At 42.7% G+C, this 20,958-nt stretch overlaps 1 protein-coding gene across 2 annotated transcripts; it reads right to left on the bottom strand.

The window, feature by feature from the left end:
* Positions 1-1,163: 1,163 nt before the first annotated feature.
* On the bottom strand, positions 1,164-14,732 carry PTGER4 (prostaglandin E receptor 4). 2 transcript variants are annotated; one of them, XM_033110572.1, is made up of 3 exons: positions 14,119-14,732; positions 12,754-13,666; positions 1,164-3,122 (listed from the first exon to the last, which is right to left on the bottom strand). In XM_033110572.1, exons 2-3 carry the CDS (start codon positions 13,627-13,629, stop codon positions 2,532-2,534), a joined length of 1,467 nt encoding a protein of 488 aa, XP_032966463.1. In that variant the 5' UTR covers positions 13,630-13,666; positions 14,119-14,732; the 3' UTR covers positions 1,164-2,531. The 2 variants fall into 2 exon arrangements, with proteins under 2 accessions (XP_032966463.1, XP_032966464.1); XM_033110573.1 differs by having other exon boundaries at positions 12,754-13,660.
* Between the last annotated feature and the right edge of the window lie 6,226 nt (positions 14,733-20,958).

Below are 20,958 nucleotides of genomic sequence, written 5' to 3'. Positions count from 1 at the left end.
AGTGTTCTGGATGGTGAACCTGAAGTAAAGGATGAGTGAGATTTTGCCCTGAGTATTAGTAATGCTAATTTGTGAATGAGGCTTTTGTTTTTCCCCCATGAACATGGGTGATGAACATTATATTTATAATGTTTATGTATACATATACACACACATATACACATATATACATACATGTATATGCCGTGTTTCCCCGAAAATAAGACCTAGCCGGACAGTCAGCTGTAATGTGTCTTTTGAGAGCAAAAGTTAACATAGGACCTGGTATTTATTATATTTATTATATTATACCCGGTCTCATAGTAAAATAAGACCGGGTCTCATATTAATTTTTGCTCCAAAAGATGCATTAGAGCTGATTGTCTGGCTATGCTGATTTTTGGGGAAATATGGTTTTATATATGTGTGTGTGTGTGTGTGTGTGTGTGTGTGTGTGTAAATCTAGGTATTGTCTCGTTGGTATACATGGAAGAAAAACAAAAACCAGTCACAGTAAAATATTCTCTAAAAATATTATTTCTTAGGCATTGGTTAGCAAAAGTTGGGGAAAAAGAACTATTTCTATTAAGTGAAATAGAACATTGTAGAAGTTTGAGCCAGATGCTTGTTTTCTGAGCTATCCCTACCTCTGCTGAGAATCACTGTTCCATCAGGTCTATGAAAATGACAGTTAGGTTTTTCTGACATCATCCAAAAATCTCTTTAAAAACTTGTGAACAGCGTGTTATGACCTCGCTCCGGGGGATTACTGCTACTCGAAGTGTAGCCTCACACTGGCAGTGTCAGCATCGTCTAGGAGCTTTTTAGAAATGTATACACCCCTTCATCCCAGACCTACTGAATCAGAAAGTTTGTGTTTTAGAGCTCTCCAGGTGACACTGATACATGCCCAAGTTTGGGAAGCACTGATCTAGAGAACTTATTAGCAGGAAGTACTAGTGTCTCCCCCACCATCCATATAAACCAGTGATTTTGAGGAGGGCTCTCACCCAGATCGTGGTTTCTAAATACCATTTTCACTAAGTGGATCCAAGGCTTTGCACCACATTCTTGCAACTTTTCTCTAAATTTCACATTTCAAAATAAAAAATTTTAAATATTCCAATTGAAAAAGATACAGAAGATGACTTGAAATGAACAAAAATCACGCAGTTCTCCAAAACTGAGGATATGGAACTCAGATTGAGTGTATTTATTATAATCTCCAAAATAATTTCAGTTGGTACAATTGCTGCGCAAAACCATATCACTATCAGGCTCAGAATTTCACAACCAGGCAATTCACAAAAACACTTTAAGCAACAAAACATGCTTAATATTTCTTTGAGAAAGTTTCCTCCAAATGTGTGTACAGCATTATTGGGTGTGACACAAAACTGTTAGAAGATGACCTTTATGTGCCCAGGTTCAGCACCTCTTATCTTAGACTCTTTACCTCTGTGAAAGGCTAATTTAACCAATCCTCTCACAGCTCAAAGTATCGGCCGTTATGGTGCAACCTGTCTTCCTCTTAAATTTTAAAGGATAATTCTGTATCATTCCTTAGGAAAGTAAAACTATGCACAATTTCAGGGGGAAAACAAGCTGTTTAGACTTTTTATTTTTCTATTGTACACTTCAACTATGGGTTATTCATTAGACTTTTTAAAATTTGTTACATTTTAAAAAGTGCCAGTTCATGGGGACAAAAGTAGAAAACATTTGCCAGCAGGTTACATTCTCCTGAAATCAGTTTTCTGGATAAACACATGTAGCCATCTCTAAAAAATTTTCACTATGCGTTACACATAGTTTGGTAAGAACATCAGTATTTTGGACTGTAATTTTCATGTCTTAAAAGCTATTTTTCTTTATTCTTTTAATAGTGCTAAACTCTTCTTTAAAAATCTATATCCATTTTATACATATGAGTGTCACTGTGAATATTCAACACCTTGGCCTGAACTTGTGTGTGAAAAAAAAATCTAACACCTGCAACTTCATTCAGCTGGTTATACTGGGAGGAGAGGGGTTAGCATAATTTTATTATACCTTGTATTAACAATAAACCTTCTCACAGAGAAGAAAATACTTTAAATACCTTAAATCATATTTACAACAATAAAATTCACATTTCATGCTTTAGTGAGACACTTAAATCATCCATAACATAGTCCTCATAGTTTATTGAACTACAGCCCTTCCATACCTGGCCTTCTGCTGTGTGCCAGATACAAAGCCCGTGATGGTATGAAAACAGCAAAACTTCTGCCATCCTCGTGTCAAGTAGAAAACTGAAGGTAGATCTTCCCAGCGATCAAGTTGTGACTGAAATCCTGTGTCACAGAGAGCTGGCAACCAATGTGTTTCAGACTTCAGGAGACACGTGAATCAACTTGATTGTCTGAAAAGTGCTCAAAAACCAGATGTTCTCTAAAGTGAGTCACAGGACAAAAGGAGCCCTTCTGAGCACAGCTAAACATGTCACTTATGTGTCTGTTGCACAGGAGTGGAAGCTTCCAGAAACAGTGCTGCATTTCTTTCCTTAGCTACTATATACATTTTTCTGATAAGTTCAGTGTTTCATTGGGAAATGTGACTTGCAGGGAGCTCCCCTTTGGGGCAGGCCCGGCCCTGCTACTGCCTGCAACCTCGTCCACCAGTAAGACACTCTCCGAGTCCTGCCCCTGTGAGGAGTCTGAGGTCTCAGAGATTCTCAAAGTCCTCAGGGAGGTGGTATCTGCTTGGGACAGGCTCATGCCAGGCACACCCGGAAGCAAATTCCTGCCTCCGAGGCTATTTTCGCTGAGGTCTGGCGTGTAAAGGAGGGTCTGAGATGTGCTGCTGACCTCCTTCAGTTCCCGGGACAGGAAGGAGCGAGAGTGGCCGGACATGGCAGAGGAAGTCCTCCTGCTGTCCGAGCAGTGCTGTCCCGGACTGTCTCTGCGGGACCCACCGATGCGGCAGAAAAGGCATTTGATCTTCTCGATGGCTTTACTGAGCACTGTCTTCCGCAGGAGGATATATATCCAGGGGTCCAGGATGGGGTTCACAGCAGCGATGCGGATGGCCTGCAAATCGGGATTTTTGCTGATTTCTCGCACTAAATTTGGCTGATACAACTGGTTGATGAACACTCGGACCTGCATAAAATGAGACGCCCACAATTAGATTTTACCACTAAACAATTGGGGAAACATTTGCACGCAATGTCGAACTTAGCAACATTTGGTAACTGCCCTCTTTTCTGGTAATAAGTGTCAGAAAAAAGAAACACAGCAGAAGCCTCAGAAAAACTGCTGATGGTACAATCACATTTATGTTTTGGGTTAGTATAACTTTAAATATTTTGGTAACTTATGAATATCTTTCCTAGATCAAAGATGGCATATAAAAATGCAACGTGTGTACAGGTAACATGCATCAAGTTCCCTTGAGAAGCATTTTATTAACTTCATTTCTGTGAGTGCTTTTAAGCTTTTGTAATTCTAATGAAGTATCAATTTTTTTCCTATAGCCATTGATTTCCCTTATCCTAGTTGCCATTTTATATATTTAAATGAAATTCATTTTGTTAAGTCAAGTAACCATCGAGTCATCACAGACGAGCCCAGAGATGATTTTTAGAGACTAGGAAGAATATACTGGAATATACTGTTTAAACCAACATCTGAATCTCCTATGATCCAGAATGACCAGAGAAGTTTTTATTTTCTCTCTGAGTCTGTTCCCCAGTGATAATCATCATCTAGTGTTATCAACTCTTCCTTCAAAAACCTGTCCCAGTCTTCTCCCTCTAATTGCGTTTCTCATCTGGATTATTGTATCAGCCAGGAAACTAGGTTTCCCACCTCCAATTCCTCTCCTTTCCAGTCTATCCTCCAAACTGCCACAAGATTATTTCTTAAATGCAGATCTGATTATGCTACTCAGCTGCTAAACCTTCAATGGCTCCGTGCTGCTTTTGAACTATATTTTTGCTTAACAGCTGCCACTCAGTGACTCCATCCTGAAACTCCAATCAGAATCAACTCCTTTGTGCTTGTATGGCATTTGAGCCAGTAAATAGCCAAGTGCTAAAGGAGCACTCGACATACCAGCAGGAATGACAGCTCCTTCTAGTGCAGTCTGACCTATTGAAAGCAAGAGGCACATCTGCCAGCCCACTACCGGCCAGGTACGGCTTCAATGAAGTAAACAGAAGGAGACCCTAACAACTTGTTTGCTATTTTGGGGTCTTATTTTTGGCAGTTAAAAATATTTGCTCACTCACATTTTTGCATGCATGTAATCATTTAACAGTAAGCACTTATTGTGTTAGGCATTGTGCTAGGTTCTGGCCACAAAGAGTTCCATTAAGTGCCATAAACTTATTGAGGGCAGTGAGTAACCTATAGTGTATAAGACAGGAAGGTAGACCAACTATTGCTGGGGTGATAGGAAATAAAATGGGAGAGGTATGTCCTCAGAGGGCACAGCTACTCCGGACCTGAATGGGAGCGCATTAGAAGATGCTTCCCCGGGAAGAGGAAGCTTGCACTGAACTTTTGTTTTTGAATTAGTGCACTGAGTTTTGATGGATGAGTGGGAGTTTGTTAAATTTAGAAGGAAGGATATAACATTTCAAGTAGAGCTAATTTCATGTCCAGTCATGAAAGAATGAAATGATATGCCAACTCCTGGGAACTTGAAATGATTCAACGAAGAGACCATGAATTTGTGTAAACTTAAGGAAGAGTATCATTTTATCCACGAGAGAAAAAAGCACCCTGTTAAATGCACACTCTCAAATTTACCCTTAAAGAGATCTCTTTCTCATCAAAAAAATTTTTTGCAACTATCTATGGCAATGGATGGTAACTAGACTTATTGGGATCATATCACAATATATACAAATATAGAATCACTATGTTGTACATCTGAAAGTAATATGTCAATTATATCTCAATAAAAACATATATATATATATATATATATATATATATATAAATTACTCTTATTTAAGGTATTATTATTAGTCTAGCTCTTCTAATTCCACTAGGACCTTTTACATAAAAATCTCACCTGTAATTCATATGAAAATAATGGTTTAATGATAATTACCACCTGTCTTTAGTAATTATTTAATAATTATTACTTGCCTTTGGTACTTATTTTAGGTTAGGGAGAAGAGGCGAGTCTCAGCCCAGGAGGATGCATAAAAACCATAAAAAGGAGAAAGAACTCACAAAAGCAGAGCTGGAGCCATTTAACTAGGGGTGGATATCTCTAACTTTAACAAGACTTGAGGAGATTGCTACCTTCCCTAACAGTATAATTATAATATTCACGGTGTATGAATCATTAAGAAAGAGTAGGGATCTTTTGGAAAGATTTATAACATTTGGATAAAAGGAGAAAGTTTAAAACTTTAAAGAAATTGTTTAAAGAAATTTCATTAATCTGTAAAACTCAACTCATATGAAACTTACTCCTAGATGATGCTAGATCAATGAGGTGTCACTGTATATCTATTTCTTCCGTAACTGGAATTTAGACCTTCATCGGGTACAGGTCCACAATCAAGAAATTGTTATTGTTGTCCACTTGCTGTTCTTCTGTTGTTATTCATTGGTTTTTGGTTGCAAAACGTGACCTAAAGTGATTTTGGCAGCAAAGCCTGAACTGACGAGATTATGAGGCTATTATAGTTCTGTTGACTCCACTTGGTATGAATATTCCTATGTTTTGCTCCAGAGGTACTGTCTCAGTTCTGATGGAGATATTACATTGTTATACAATATGTTATTAAATTACTTTTCTAAAACCCAAAAAATTCGGAATTCTAAAACACATCTGGTCCTAAATATTTTGGTAAGGGATTATGGTCTTGTAAATCTCATAAAATACAGTGATGAAATGGGTCTAATTTAGATGAAATTAATACTTTGATCTTTGGAAAACCGCTAAATAAAAATTGAAATAGAGTGAACGAGAGTATATGATGACTTCTCTTAAAATACTTTTAGAAACTCTGCTGGGGATAAATGATACTATCAAAAATAAGCAGGACTGATTTTCTAGCTTTACAAAATCTAGTGAAACAAAGCTGCTTGGTTTCTTCCTACCATGATATTTACTGAGGTTCTCACCTGTTCCTGGGCACTGAGAGATTAATTTCCTTTAGGTCTATGGGTCTATTCTCAGATGACAGAGGTTTTGAGGAACTTATCAAGGTTCCCTGCTCTGTTGGTGGCCGACTCTGGTCTGGGCCCCAGGTCTCCAGATGACCTCTATGTTGGCTGGCTTTCTGTTTAACAGTTATTTCCTAGCAATGGGATTACTAGTAAAAAGCACGAGGCTTACATTTTACTCATATCACATACTATGTTTCGAAGGATAAAAGGAATGATGGATTAAATCTGTTATTATCAGGTCCTCTCTGTGTGTGTACTAGGCTCGAGAAACAAACCTGTAGCAGGGTTTGTGTGAACTTGAGACTTGCAACCACTAGGTGGCAGTGTTGCTCCACTTGGGACTTTTTGGTTCCCCAGAAATGTCCCACAGCCCTAATCTCTAAAACCCTCTTTTAGAACAGAATCTTGGTTAAGTCTAAACTTAGCATTTCTGATATTTTTTAACACTTACATGTTTTGTTGCTGGTTGTTTCTCCCACCACTATCTCAAAGAAAACATGGTTACTACTGAAAGGAGGAAAAGTTTTGAACAGTTAAAATGGATATAAAAGGAATGAAATTTGTAGCTATTTAAAGGAATGTATTAGAGGGTAGCATTTTATTTTTTAAATTCCTACAACCTTTTAGAAAAGTCACAGTGTTATAAAAAAATTAATAATGGGCTTTCATAATCAAAGATGACGGCAGGCAAGGGAAGAATTATCTCTGAGCCTCACTTCATCCACAGCAGTAATTAATTTTGACTCCTGTAGAAGGCAATGATAGGAAGCCCTATTTTATTAATTAATTGACGGGGGAAAGGTATACAAATTTATTAATATTTTTTACATGCATAAAAGTTCACAAAACAGTAAATGAAAGAAGCAGACTTGTGAGCCTATCTATATACCCTTCTTAACAAAGAAGAGAGGGTTTGAGCATCAAGAGAGGTCAATTGTGGGAACATAACTAGGAAATGCATGGGAGACCTCATGGAAGATAAGAGTTATTTATTTTTTAGTAAGATTTATGCAGGCTCATCTTGGTACTGGTTCTGTCTCTCACGATAAAGGTCACTCTCCTTCCTCATCCTGGTCCAGGGGAGGGAGAGAGGAAAGTTAGGCGATGTTCACAAAGGGAAATTTATGCTCTGCTTTTAGGCAGATAAAGGCAGAGAACCAAAGAAGCCCTATTTTAGAGTTCCATGGTGGGGGTTGGGGAGCTTACAATGAACACAAGCCACTGAGCCTAGTTGCTTAATGTTGTTTCAGTAATGGGGACGTTCACAGGGTGACAAAAAGATGAGTAGGAAAAGCAAAATCCCAAACTCAGGCAAAAACACGATCAAAAGTTGGTTAAATTATTTGAAAAGAATCAAGGTGAATGAGCTTGCATTTGAAGTATGTTTTCAATGAAGAGTGACTTGAAGTAAGGAAAAAAAAGACAAAAAGGAATAAAAGCTCCACGCAGTAAGTAATGTTTGAAAATACAGCAATCTGTCTCACTTTACAGGCTACTTGATTTGCTCTTCCCAAAAGGCAAAACCCTGGATTATGATGGAAATATGCGCAGCAGCACTTCAATATCATATGGGTGGGCGAAAGCACTTTCTGGAATTCTTGTCCAACAGGCCCTATATTTTACACAAATAAACATGTTCAGGCAGTTTACAGTGTTGGAAGAGTGTGCTGCTGATAAAACAGAACCTCTGCGTCGGGAAAAACACACCATAAAAAAATTCACCGAATACAAACAACAAATATAATCTCTTGCAATTTTAGAAGTCAGTCTATATTTTAGTAGTTAGAGATTTATGCTTGTGGTTTATTGTTAATATTGGCATACATTACAATATTCTCAACTTCTTGAGGATGACTAGAGATTAGGGTGCAGAAGCATAGGAACATAACTTGGAGAAACTATGATAAATTCAACAGAAGATGTGATGACAGCAAAGCTATAAGGAGGCTATATGCTGTAGACACCCAAGCTTTGGAATCAAACCAACCTCTATTCAGATGCTGGCTCTGCTCCTTATAATATAACATATTTGTTGGCTGTCGTCACTTTTTGGTAACGCATATGTAGAAACTTGGCCACTGTGGAATACATCAGTAATTTGAAAACCACAGCTAAGAGGTAGCTTTGGGGGACAGTTAATGTCATGGTATCAAAAACACGCACTTCCTGTTTAACCTGTTGGCAGGGAATGGTTAATTGAAAAACAGTGATTACGTTTTGATTAGTCTGATTTTCAGTAACTGACTGTCAAGGTAGAAATGCTTTCCAACAAATGAGAAGATCCTGTAATTGGATTTGTGTGTGTATGCTACTTGTTCTGTTTCAAGCACATAAAAGGAATTATCTGTGTGTGCTCAGTTATCTGACTTGGGAAGAGTCCCAAATTGACACAGCTGTTACTAGAAATTCTTACCACTTTTTTTTTTTTTTTTAGTGACAAAAAAATATGTATCTTTAAGTAAAGGATAGTGGAGTTCTTGACTGGGTGCTTCGAGCTCGGTTCTCCTTCCTTCTGGGTCACTAACTGACCAGTTATTGCAGGCAAGTTACTTAATCTCTACAGGTCAGTCTCTACATCGAAAATCTATTTCTGAAGTTTTTTTTGTTTGTTTGTTTTTGTTTTTTAACTCTAACTTTCAACATTCTACTAGGAGACTGTAAGAATCACTTTGGCTCTGGGGAAAAGACATCTCGTTAGGAAATAGTAGTTCAATAAAACCAAGCCTTGGCAGGTCAGCAAAGCATGATGAAAAGAGCCTTAGACTAGGAGTCACCCACAGCCACCCGGTAAGTTGCATGATAATAGAAATTCTTCATTTGCAGTTGAGGAAATTGAAGTGCAGAAAGAGTGAAACTATTGGCCAGCCCTATTGACTTCTGAGAGCTTTTTTCAATGAGGTACCCCCCCCATGTGGAAACACCTTACTTTTATGTTACCCTGCAGTTTTCAAGGTACTATTAACAGGTCTGCAATTTTATGTTATGACTAAAAAACTGCTTTTAGGAATTGCTATTTTTTAAACTTAGCCAAATTTATTTGAAAAATAATCAAATCCTTCAGGGTCTGCTGTAACAGTACCCAAAGTATGTATGACATTACTCTTGTTATCTATAGATATGATTTCTACTCATCTGAAATCCCATCAGCTGTTTTTATGACTCCACTTCCAGTTGCCTGCAGTAAACCAAAGTGTATCTATTTACGCAGGTTTCATCTGCCCTAATAAACCTTTGCTGATGCAATGCTGGTGAAGGCTTTATACAATTAGTTTATGGTAAGCAACCAAATAAACATTCACAGGAAGCTATTTTCCTAAAGACCTAAGTTTCAGGCAGAAGATTAATCAAATTGGCCATTTTACCCCTAACAGAGATGAATACTTGTTACTTCAGAGGAAGTAAAAAAGAAAATAAAAGAAACAAGCAATAAACACAACCTTATCTGCGGGGGTGGGGAGGCTGGGGGTTGGGGCGCGGGAGGGGGAGAAGTGGGGATGCCTTTCCAAATCTTACAGTTAACTGTTTAGCCCTGAGGCAAAAGATTTGCTTATAATTGTTATCTTAACATTAGTAATGGCAAACTTAGGCACCAGAAGTTGATCTAGCTACAGTTTAATGCCAAACCTTATGAGGCTGTCGTGCTTGCATATTTCTAAAAAATGCAATCCGTTTTATTTATCTTAAGTGTATACTCTTTCATTTCTTCAGCTTCTTCCGTATTAAAAAAAAATCCAGAGGTTGGATATAAACAGAAGAATAGACAAAATGACAAGAACCACCTTCCCACTAAATCTTGTCAAATGATCCTTGTAGACTGCACTCACACCTTCTGTTCATTGATTATGACTCCCTTTATAAAAGTTTGCAAGTTCAGCACAGTTCCATGTATCCACAACTAATTTCCCAACCTTTCTCAAATTTCCATTCCAAGCTCTATTTGAGAAACATATGTATATTGGATAACAAATTAAAATTTACTTATGCTAAACTCAGTTATCAACTGCTCTTTAAGAGCCACTGTAGTTTTTCCTTCTCTGGTCTCCAAAAGACAAAAACTGGGCTGCTTCTTAGTGATTGCCTGCTTTCCTTATATATTTTATCAAGCTTTCTGAAATTCTAAGTAAACTATATTTGCTCTATTAGCCTTCCTAAAGTTTTTAAATGCTTAGAAGGGTTTGATTTTCGTCAAATAGGATTAGCAGCTAACTTGATAAAGTTAAGAAAAGAGATGCTTCATTCGTTTTCTTGGAACTGAAGATAGGTCCGACTGTTTTAAATGTCAGAGTTCAGAAACTTTACGCTTAAATAACAATAGGAATATGAGAAACATGAAAATCCAAGAGAGTTGGAAGAGGAAGCCTAGGAAGTCTATAGTTGTGGATTAAGTTTCCCTTTTACTCCTTTCACTAATTGCTAAACTGTGGGTGGATAGATAGTATAATGACTTTATTGCATATCATTCATTTACAATTCAGTTGATTCTGAAATTAGATTTTGGTCGCCAAAACTAAAGGCTAAAAACTGAAGCTATGACTACTTGTATGATTCCTTATTACTTACAAAGGTGTATTAGAGCTTCCCTATGTGATTAGTTCTTAACTGAGCCAATTTCAATTTTCAGGGTAAAAGTACTTAATATCTACTACATGTTATGGACTTTATATAGAATGGACAGTATATGTTAGTTAAAATGTGGTGAATTTGCAAACCACAAATGTAGCTTGCATAATTTCTTGCCTCTAACTTCTCCAATAATTTCAAAGGCTTTTTGATAAATGACCCCCTGCACCATAGAGCCAGGTCTGCCACTTCAGCCAATAAGATGAATTATGCATTTTATGCCTCTCTAGATGCTGGAAGAAAACAATTCATCTGTGACTGTATAATCAATAGCTTCACATGCTTACCTGCAACTACAACACATTTAAAAAGTACGTGTGTGTTGCTAATCTTCCAGTTCTAATTCCTCTGTTCTTTAAAGTGGATATTCTGTAAATAACAACCACTCACTTTGTCATTTATGGTTCTGTAAAACATAAGGCAGAGGCCAGAGAAGGGAGCCCTAGCAGGAGCTGTGTCATCTCTTCCAAAATCTCACTTTATTCTGAGTTGCCATTACACATAGTAAAATATATTTATGTGGCTCAAGTGTGACTTAACTCTGTAAATTATATTGGGTCCTGGAATGGTTTAGAGGCCCTTCTGGCCAATTATATTTACTTCTGTTTATACAAATTGGCAAGAAGCTACTGTATGCTGGCTCTCAGCCACCTCTAAGTTCCTTCCATGTACAGTCACTCTTATCAGAAATATAATATTTTTATATTAAATATCCCTGGACAGTACTAATAAGGGAAAGAAAGGAATAACAGACCATTACATTTATTTTCTCTTGCTCCCAATTAGCATAAGAAAGAAGTCACCTCTTGAGTTGGTAATTTAGAATTTCCAGGAATGCAGTGTTTTGAGAGATGAAAAAACTCAGAACTAGTTGCTTTTAAGAGATACTCTAAAGCATTATGCATCTGCCCATTGGTTTCTGGTGCATTTCATTTTAATGACAGGCAAAGTAGAGAACTAGATAGGCTTTCAACCTTACTGCTTATATAACATTTTAAAAGTTAATCCAGACGCAATTTTAAAAGAAGGTGATGTCCTAAAAATGAAGTGTACCAAAACTCAAACACACACACTGTACAAAAGCCAAAATTAGAAGCATTCTAGAAGGGAGACATGATGTAATACTACAGGGTTTAGAGTAAGAGAAGTCTGTTTCATCACAAGATACAGAGTTTAGACTGCACTTCTCAGTTGTTGAGAATTCATATTCAATAACCCATGTCCATCAGCCTGCCCTTAATAGCACCCCTGAGAAACCTTGCTTTTCTGGTCACTACAGAGAAGGAAGCAGCCTGAGTCTGGGCCATGCCCTGTTTTGGAACTGTAACCCCTACCCACAGTGAGACGTTCTCCCAGTCACACCATGGTAAAGAATAGGGAATCTAGCTCCACAGTGTAGTTCTGCTAGATTATTTTAAGCAAGTCACTTCCTATGGAAAGTGAGGGTGTTAGACTAAAAAGCATTTAATATGTCTTCTAGCTCTAAATTCTATATAATCCAAACCCCCAAATCCTACATAAATCAAAACACCCCAAATCCTACTGCTGGAGGGAATGATGTACACCAAAAGAGATCACCACCCCTGACGGTTTGAATTCTGCTGTTCACAGCGTGGAGGATGGGCTAAGTCACACTGCAGCGGTTTCCCCTCCACATCTGACAGAAAGGCAGGAGTTCCCGGAAGGCTCAAGGCCCTTGTCAGGCAGCAAGGGGTAGGGACTGTCCCGGGACTGAAAGGAAACTAGGCTTTCGGGGAAAGAAATTCGGGGACGTAGGGGAAAAGCACCCACTACATCTCGTTAGGGAGGCGACCTGAAAGGAGATTCGGTCAGCTCTGAGAAGCCGAGATTGGCGATCTCAGCCAGGACCAGGAGGAGACACCTGCAGGAGCCATGCCCACTACCAAGGCATGAGAGGGCAAGGGGGAGCCACAGGAGGGAGGTGGATGCGGGAGAAGGGCCGAGTGGGGCCACTCACCACCAGCGGGATGGAGCAGATGAGCACCACCAGGGAGGTGGCGATGAGTAGGATGACCATCTGGATCTCGGCGCCCGCTATGCGGCGGAAGCTCCGACGGCGGCGAAAGTCGCTGAGGCGCGGCGGGGCCGGGGAGGCGGCAGCCGAATTGCCCCGGCAAGAGGCCAAGGCTAAGGCTGCGGCGGCGACCGCGTGGTGCTGCTCAGTGCCCAGCGAGGTGCGGCGCATGAACTGGCGGTGCATACGGAGCAGCGCGCCGCACACCAACACGTTGCAGAGCACGGTGGCCAGAATGAGGAAGGAGCTGAAGCCCGCGTACATGTAGGAGAAGGCGGCGTGCGCCGTCACGTTGGTGGTCCAGTCGATGAAGCACCAGGTGTCGGGGTACTGCAGCCGCGAGCTGCCGAGGCCCATGTTGGGCAGCGCGCAGAAGAGCACGTTGGACGCATAGACCGCGAAGAGCGTGAGGCCCGCCAGCCGCTTGTCCACGTAGTGGCTGTAGAAGTAGGCGTGGTTGATGGCCAGGTAGCGCTCGATACTCATGGCACAGATGATGCTGAGGCCCGACAGGCCAAAGAAGAGCAGGATGAAGGTACTGTACTCGCACAGCGCCTGGCCGCCGGGCCACTGGCCCTTCATGTACGTGGCGATGGTCACCGGGCTCACCAGCAATGTGCCCAGCAAGTCAGTGACCGCCAGCCCGCATACCAACGTGTAGAAGGTCGTCTCCTTCTGCTCCTTGCGCGATTTGCATAGAACGACGATGGCCACCAGGTTGCCCACCACCCCAAAAATGAACATCACCGCCGGGATGGTCACCGAGCTGTTCGGGTTGAAGGAGGCGGACGCATTGGTCTCAGGTGTGGACATGGCCATGGCTGGTGGTACGGAGTCTTGAAATGTGAGGCTGGGTCTGGGGGTGGTAAGAGAGAGACAAAGGCGCGGTAAGCGGAAATTACGACTTGCAAGGTGTCAGACCCGCGCCCAAGAAACAATATGCTGATGAGACAAGGGGAGCAACTCGATTCTACATTGTGGATTGTTAGCCACTTGCCACCTGCGGCTACCGAAATCTCCAGGTTCGGATACGTCTTGCCAGCAGTACCACTCTACTGGCATTAGTATTTGTAAGTTGATACTGCCATTCTCTCTTCCTCGCCCAAACCCAACTTCACTACCAAGATGAACAAGACGTATCTCAAGGGAAAAGTGGCTCGCTCTAATTCCCGACAGATTCTGAGTCAAAATTCTCATGGAAAACAAATTATGAAAGACAATTTGGAGAGCGCGCTCTCTTCTCCCTGGCTCCGCTCCTGGGACATCCACCCACTGCTCTCTGCCCAGACCCCGCCAACCCCATCTCACCTGCGGTGACCGCGGCGGTGGTAGCAGCGTGAGCCCCCAGCGTCAAGCCTCAGATGCCCTGGACACTCCTCTAACCTGCCCTTAGCCTCCTCCCGCGCAATGTGGAGCTTGCCAAGTCTTTGCCTTCTCAGAGCCGGGTCTCGGTGGCTGCCAATTTTCTGAAACTGGAGTCAGTGTACAGCTTTCAAAAAACTGGGGAACCAGAAGGGCAGTGGCATGGGTCAGTGAACTCTGCTCTTGGATTTCTTTCGTTCTTTCTTGCTATTTTTCCGTTCCTTCCAAGAATATCCAAGCTTTGCGGAGCCCGCAAGTCCCGTCCGTGGGCGGCCAGCCCTCAGGTGTGCGGTCGATCGCGCAGGTGGCACTGAGCCTCAGTCCCCGGCTCGGGCCGCTCTCCTCCACAATCCTGGGCAGCGTGAGCGGTTATTGGGGTTGGCGGCTGCCGCTGAGGCCGCTTCTGGCGCCCTGTTGGCGGCTTGAGGTCCTCTGGGCCAGAGGCTCTGACCTGACACCGTTCATCTTCTTCCTCTCGGGATGCCGGGTCTCGAGCTGCGCTCTTGCCCTTGTAGCCTCTGTACAAACTTTTCTCTTGCTTCAAGTTTCCCTGGCGGAGGCGGGGACACTCTGCGCGGCCCGGACGCCCATTGGTCGGATGGGAAGGGGCGGGGCGCGCCCTCCCTCCTCTGCGCCTGGAGGTAGCTGAGCTGGAAGGGCGGGGCTGCGGGCTGTGCGGGTCCCACCGCGCCGCGTGGGGACGTTCTCCGCGGCTTCCCCGCCCTGCTCCGGCGGGAGTCGTGGAAACAGGTCCCGGCGCCTCAGGCCAAGTGGCCGCTGTCGGCAGGGAGCCTGGGAAGCCGGTGCTCTCCCGGGCACCTTCATAGCCGCCGTGAACTCGGCATCCAGGGGGGCCAGCTCTGAAACCAGCATCTCTCCCTCACTGCCTCCTGCTCCGAGTGGACTATTTCTCACACTATTTACATGCGAGTCGCAACATCTGGGTGCTGGGAAGGGAGGTCAACGGCTTTAGGACTCCGCCTTGGAGCGGCTGAGGTGTGTGGACGCGCGCGCACTCGCGGCCCCAGGAGGAGAAGTAGGGATTAGTATAGGGTATGTGTGTGTGCGCGCGCGTGTAGCACCCGGGCAGACGTAGGGTGCGCGCAGCGCACGGGGTGGGTGCGTGGGCACCAGGCTGGGGCAGGGGGAAAATGAAGAAGTTATGCTCTCACGATAAATGGAGTTAGTTGGCAGTGCCCAGGCTGTGCAGCGCTCTATAGGGCAGCCCCAGGCAAAACAAACAAACAAACCCCAGCAACCTCTCTCCCTAGGCCGGTCGACGGTGTCACATGGGAGAGTTAGTGAGCGTGGGACAGCTGCCTGTCTGACCGCTTAGACCTTTCCCCTCCTGGGAACTTCTCCGCCCAGTAGGAACGGTTAAACTAAGCTCTGCGCCTTTGTGCTTTTCACATTAGACACCTTCACCATGAATCCTTTGAAAGGCTCATGCAGGGTGAGACAGGGATTTGAAAGTCATGCGTGTAAAGGAATTCTCCAGTCATTACCTCCATGGTTAACTCTTGGAAAAGCCTATTTGCTTTATATTTTTTCTTTGAATTATAGTTTGACTTCTTTTGTGGTGGGAACAGTTTTCCCGTATACTCATTATTCACTCCTTTCTGCTATATTTCCTAAAATCAGAACTGAAAACAGACAAAGAAGATTGTAAAACTTTATGGTGTAATTATAACTGCTTTACCATTTTTTTAAAACCTTAAAGTGAGACTGGTGTGGGCCTTCACACAGTTTAGATTCCTGGAAAAACACACATTTGTTAGCCAATGTGAAAAGAATTGATGGCGATCGGTCCGTTTCTCAGGGTCTTCTCTTAATCGCCACTGTGACAACTTCTGTTGCCTAGGCTTCCTTTGAGTAGTAATGTCGAGGATGGGGATCATGTCAGCACTGAAAACAGATCAACTCTAGAAACAGGAAACTGCACACTCTGCCCCAGCCCTCCCCCGTTCTTCCCTGACCACATTGCATCACTCTCTCCTGTCAGGTGGTTGTCAGTAAATATATGAAGGGGGAGATGGGAAGTTCCACCTATACTCATTTTCTGCTAATAAAAATATTTTTCCAGTTTTCGTTCTATTTGAAGTTCCTAAAATGGAGAACAATTAGGAGTGGTACATATTTTAATATAAAATAAAGAGCATATTAAACATAAAAACTGAGTCACACGGCTGAGATAATTACATAATAATCTGAGATAGTGTATATTACAGGCTTTAGCATGTTATTGATAAATTGTGCTTGTTATTAACGGTGTTGTTTTTCTTACCAGTCCTTTAAATTTTCTTTCCACAGTAGCTTTAGGAAGATAAAAATAAATAAGAAACCAGGACACAAGACTAAAACAATATAATGAGGTTTAGCTGTATCCTCTTTTGGTGAGTGATTCTTTTTTTTTTCTTTTTTTTCTTTTTAAGATTTTGTTGGGGAAGGGGGACAGACTTTATTGGGGAACAGTGTGTATTTCCAGGACTTTTTCCAAGTCAAGTTATTGAACTTTTCAATCTTAGTTGTGGAGGGCGCAGCTCAGCTCCAGGTCCAGTTGCCCTTGTTAGTTGCAGGGGGCACAGCCCACCATCCCTTGCTGGAGTCCAATGGTGTGGTTGAGAGCCCACTGGCCCATGTGGGAATCGAACTGGCAGCCTTACGCGTTAGGAGCATGGAGCTCCAACCGCCTGAGCCACCAGGCTGGCCCCACTGGTGAGTAATTCTTAAAGTTTAAGTTTAGCCTTGGGAAGTAGTAGTCGAAGATTTGGGAAACAAATCATTCTTAATTTGAATAAAACTGGGACAGTATAGTTCAGTTTCCCTCGCACTCTACTGGGAATCTACACTGCAAAAGGAAATGAATTGCCAAGATTATGTGAGCAATTTTTGTCACTGTTTTTATATTTTCAATGAAGAGCTTTTTATTCTAAAAATTGTTTTCTATCCTTCCCTTTCTGTCTCAATCCCTACTTCTCTGCCCTGGAAGACCCTGGTTCAATTCTGCAGAACTGTCATTAAATCCTCTTTGAGGGTTTGAACTAGTCTAAAAATGGCCTGTGTGATCAGTTTGATTGCTCTCTCTAGTTCTAATTTGACTACCATAACGTGGGAACCTGTTTAAAAGCAAAGGCTACTTGGGGGCTACCAGCCACATTCTTTTGGACTCGGTTGAACCTTCGTTGGGTCGAAGGAATGGGTAAGCAAGGGGATAATTCTTAGGAGGAAGGCAGCCGGTTGAATCACATCTGGTCTGGACTCCTTACTAAGCCAAAGCTGGCCAGCTCTTAGAGCATTCCGAAAGCCCTAACATTCATGTAGCAAAGCCTGTGCCAATTGTGTTTGTTCTCTGTCTTTCATGACAGGCCATGCAGATACTCATAACAGTGAAAAGGGCATCTAGCTGGGGCAAATAACACAGGGCCCTTGGACACCTCCACCTTCCACATGCTTACCCAGTTGGTTCAGTGGATTACACGAATGCCATTCACTTGACCTTGGGCATGAAAAATCCACAATTGTGTTTGTAGGCCTAATAATTGCCCTCCTATTTTAATGGTGCATTTCAAATGTGTGCTCTTCTAATTATTTTCATTTTCTAAGCATGAATTTTATGCTGAGTCTAGTGTGTGGAGTCGTTACACATGTCAGTACTATGATTAACTCCCCAACAGCTTCATGTAGTGATAAATGACTGCTGAGGAGGCTGGTTGCCACCGAGTGATTGCTTCAGGCTGCCTCCTTCTCTGATAATTACACTCCTCAAAGTGATGGCTTTCTTCCTTTTTTCTCTTCCCCCCCTTTTTTTTTCTCCAAACAAATGTTTCCACTGCACACCCATTGTGGATTGGACTAATGAGCAAAGAAAACGGATTATTTTCTTACTGTTGCTCATTTTTGAAGATACAGGTGGAGGAATAAAGCCTTATGATTTCAGGCAGAAGATGGACATTCTGATTATATTTCAGTTTCTTCTCACACCCTGTGAGTTGCTGTATATCATAGCACTTCAGAAAATACACAGACAATCCCTGGTTTAATCGCCAACAGCGGCATCATCTGTAGCTTGTTTACTACTTTCCATAGCATTTTCACATTGCCGTGATCTTATTAGTAATCTCCTGAGGGTGTTAGGTACATGTGATGCAGACTGTCATGTTTTACTGAATCCTGTTTCCATTTCCTCTTTAACACGTAACTGTATGTTATTTCTCATACTTGTGGTTAGGTGAAGCCCGTGTGACTGGATTTCAGCCAATGGAATACAGGTAGAAGTGATGTGTGCCACTTCTAGTCCTGGTCTCTAAAAGACCCTGATTCCCCATGCTCTCTGTCTTCTATCTTCTCTCAACAAGACACAAGGCCCCAGTGTACTGCAGAGCCATAAGATAGAAAGTGACTGGGTCCACAAATGTCTGCAAGCAGTGGGGACCTCATTCTCATCCCAGTGACTCTCATTGGACAGTGAAGTGAAAGAGAAACAGTCCATTGAGCCTTGAGGGGCTATTTGTTTCAGCTGTTACCCTATGACTCATACAGTATGATTGGAATCATCTCTCTTCAGTGATGACAATGTAGGCACAGAGAAGCTGTGTGAGTTGCTCAAAGGCATAAGAATTAGTAAGAGCAGCTGAAATTTATCCATTGCTTAGTCTGTGTGAGACACTGCTGAATGCTTTATACATGTGCTTTATACATCTAATCCTCACAACAAAGCTATGAGGAAGGTACTACACAGTAATAGGCTCATTCTACGGATGAGCAAACTGAAATTTGATTTAGGAATGTGGAAGACATTGTCATTTTTAAAAAGACTACACAGCATCGGGGGATGGTGGTGCTGTGGGTCCTGCAGTAGAAGTGGCTGCCAGTGTGAGGCATTGTGGGGACACAGTCCCAGAGAGCAGTTTCCAGGCTCTTGGCCTCACGTGGAAAGGTGCTGGCTCAGGTAGTAGATGGCCATCAGCTGTGACTAGTTGGCCATCAGCTGTAACAAGTTACCCATTAGCCACTGATATAACTGCCATGGCTATGCTGGGGGTGGGGTTGGTTGGTTGGCAGAGAAGCAGATGGCGGATTGCAGATCGTGTGGCTCCTGCTTCCTGTGTCTCCAACCCAGAAGCCAGCGAGAACATAGTGGTATGACTGCCCTATCTATGGCTCTGATGGTGTTCCTTTTTGGCCTCGCCATATCCTTCGTTCTTGTGCGGGGAACAGGAGCTGAGACCCTGCATGAGATGTGGTGTAGCAAGCAGGGTATGGTGTCGGCCAGAACTCTCCGAAGGGCGGTCGGTGGAGCAGTTTGTGCATATGAGCACTCAGTCTCAGGAAACCCATGAGAAGCAGCGCTGGGAACATGAAATGTGATCTGCTTGGGAGAAACGTGATCCCTCGGTGAATTGGTGGTCCTCTCAAGCCTCCGGATGGCACGCCGCCCTATTGGTCAAAGCAAGCGTTATCTTCCTTGTGGTGGTCTGCTACTGGCATGGGCTCCTAGAGTTGTGGACATTTTACACCGAGGCCTCCACCCAATCAGATGCCTGGCGCAGTGAGCAGGATTCTGGCCAGGTAGGAAAGGTGGGCAGGAGGACAGGTGGCCCCCACGCAGTGTGTGGTATCCGGTAGCCACTGTTCTCAGGAGTTGGACCCCCGAGGGGTGGGAGGACATGGATGGCTCTCTGGCCAGCGAGGAGAGGGTCCTGCAGATTCTAGGTGAGTGGTTGCTGAGGAGGCGAAGGTACAGCTGGCCATGTGGGCTGGATGTTCCTCACCACATTGCATCGTAACGTGGAAGACATGCTTAATGAAATAGACCAGGAGTGGGACCAGAGACCCTGCATGACAGGCATCCACACCTGGATTAGGTGCGATGCTAAGCCTGGATTAGGCTGCGTGCTGCTGCCAGCCTTCCCACTCTGGGTGTCTGGTTGTCTTTCCAATAAATGATTTTCCTGCTTAAATTGATCATACTCAGTTTCTGTTGCTTGTGAATATACCCTTACCCTGTACAGAGAGGTTGAGTGAATTACAGATTACAGTGCTGATACATGGCGGAACAAAGATTTTAATCTAGATCTGTCTGATCCCCAAAGCTGCACCCCTAACCTCTATATTTCTTAGCCCGACTGAAACTCCAACCATATGACTCTTTGTCCTCTCTTTTTCTCCCTCATTATCATTGGCTGTAGGATAAAGAGAGTCTGGGTTAAAGGTCACAGTAGGTAAGTTGCCTTAGTGAAAAGAAGTTTTTATTAAGTTGGTTCTTTTGAAGGTTAAGTAATTTATAATAATGAATACAAATAAAATATCTGGCTCATATTAAAAATAATAAATATTAGTCTATTATTGTAGTTATTATTAATATACAATTTTGTCCCAAAAATTCATATCTGATAATTGTATGGTTTGCTGTTGGGCATACATTGTTTAGAGGGCATCATGATAAAGTTACCGTAGGCAGAAAGCACAGGGCTGTGGGGAGAGAGGAGAGAGGAAAGGAAGGAGGAAGTGCGGGAAACAAAAACAGGAGATGACATCATTCTTAAGAAAAAGTGCAGCTACAGCTAATTGTAATAGATTATAATACTGTTAGCAGCACGGACAGGAAAAGATGTCCATCTCTTATGTCACCATGACAGTTGCTCCAAGGGAATCCTACCTCCCACTGGGAAGGAGTGGTCAGCAAAGACCGGCCCTGGGAACACCTATGACTCCACCCCTGAATATTTCACACCCTCATTCAAATATAATCCTAGGTTTCTTTGTTCTGTGGGGCAGTTTGTCCTT

This window comes from Rhinolophus ferrumequinum, chromosome 7, assembly GCF_004115265.2.
Source record: "Rhinolophus ferrumequinum isolate MPI-CBG mRhiFer1 chromosome 7, mRhiFer1_v1.p, whole genome shotgun sequence".
NCBI lineage: Eukaryota > Metazoa > Chordata > Mammalia > Chiroptera > Rhinolophidae > Rhinolophus > Rhinolophus ferrumequinum.
This window is presented reverse-complemented; position numbering and strand designations above follow the sequence as displayed.

What these genes read in the sequence shown, in the direction of transcription:
- PTGER4 (XM_033110572.1), bottom strand. Translation starts at nt 13,629, where the DNA reads ATGGCCATGTCCACACCTGAGACCAATGCGTCCGCCTCCTTCAACCCG. An exon ending in TCTGCTCCATCCCGCTGGTG is followed by an intron (nt 3,123 to 12,753) that starts GTGAGTGGCCCC and finishes CATTTTATGCAG; the next exon opens with GTCCGAGTGTTCATCAACCA.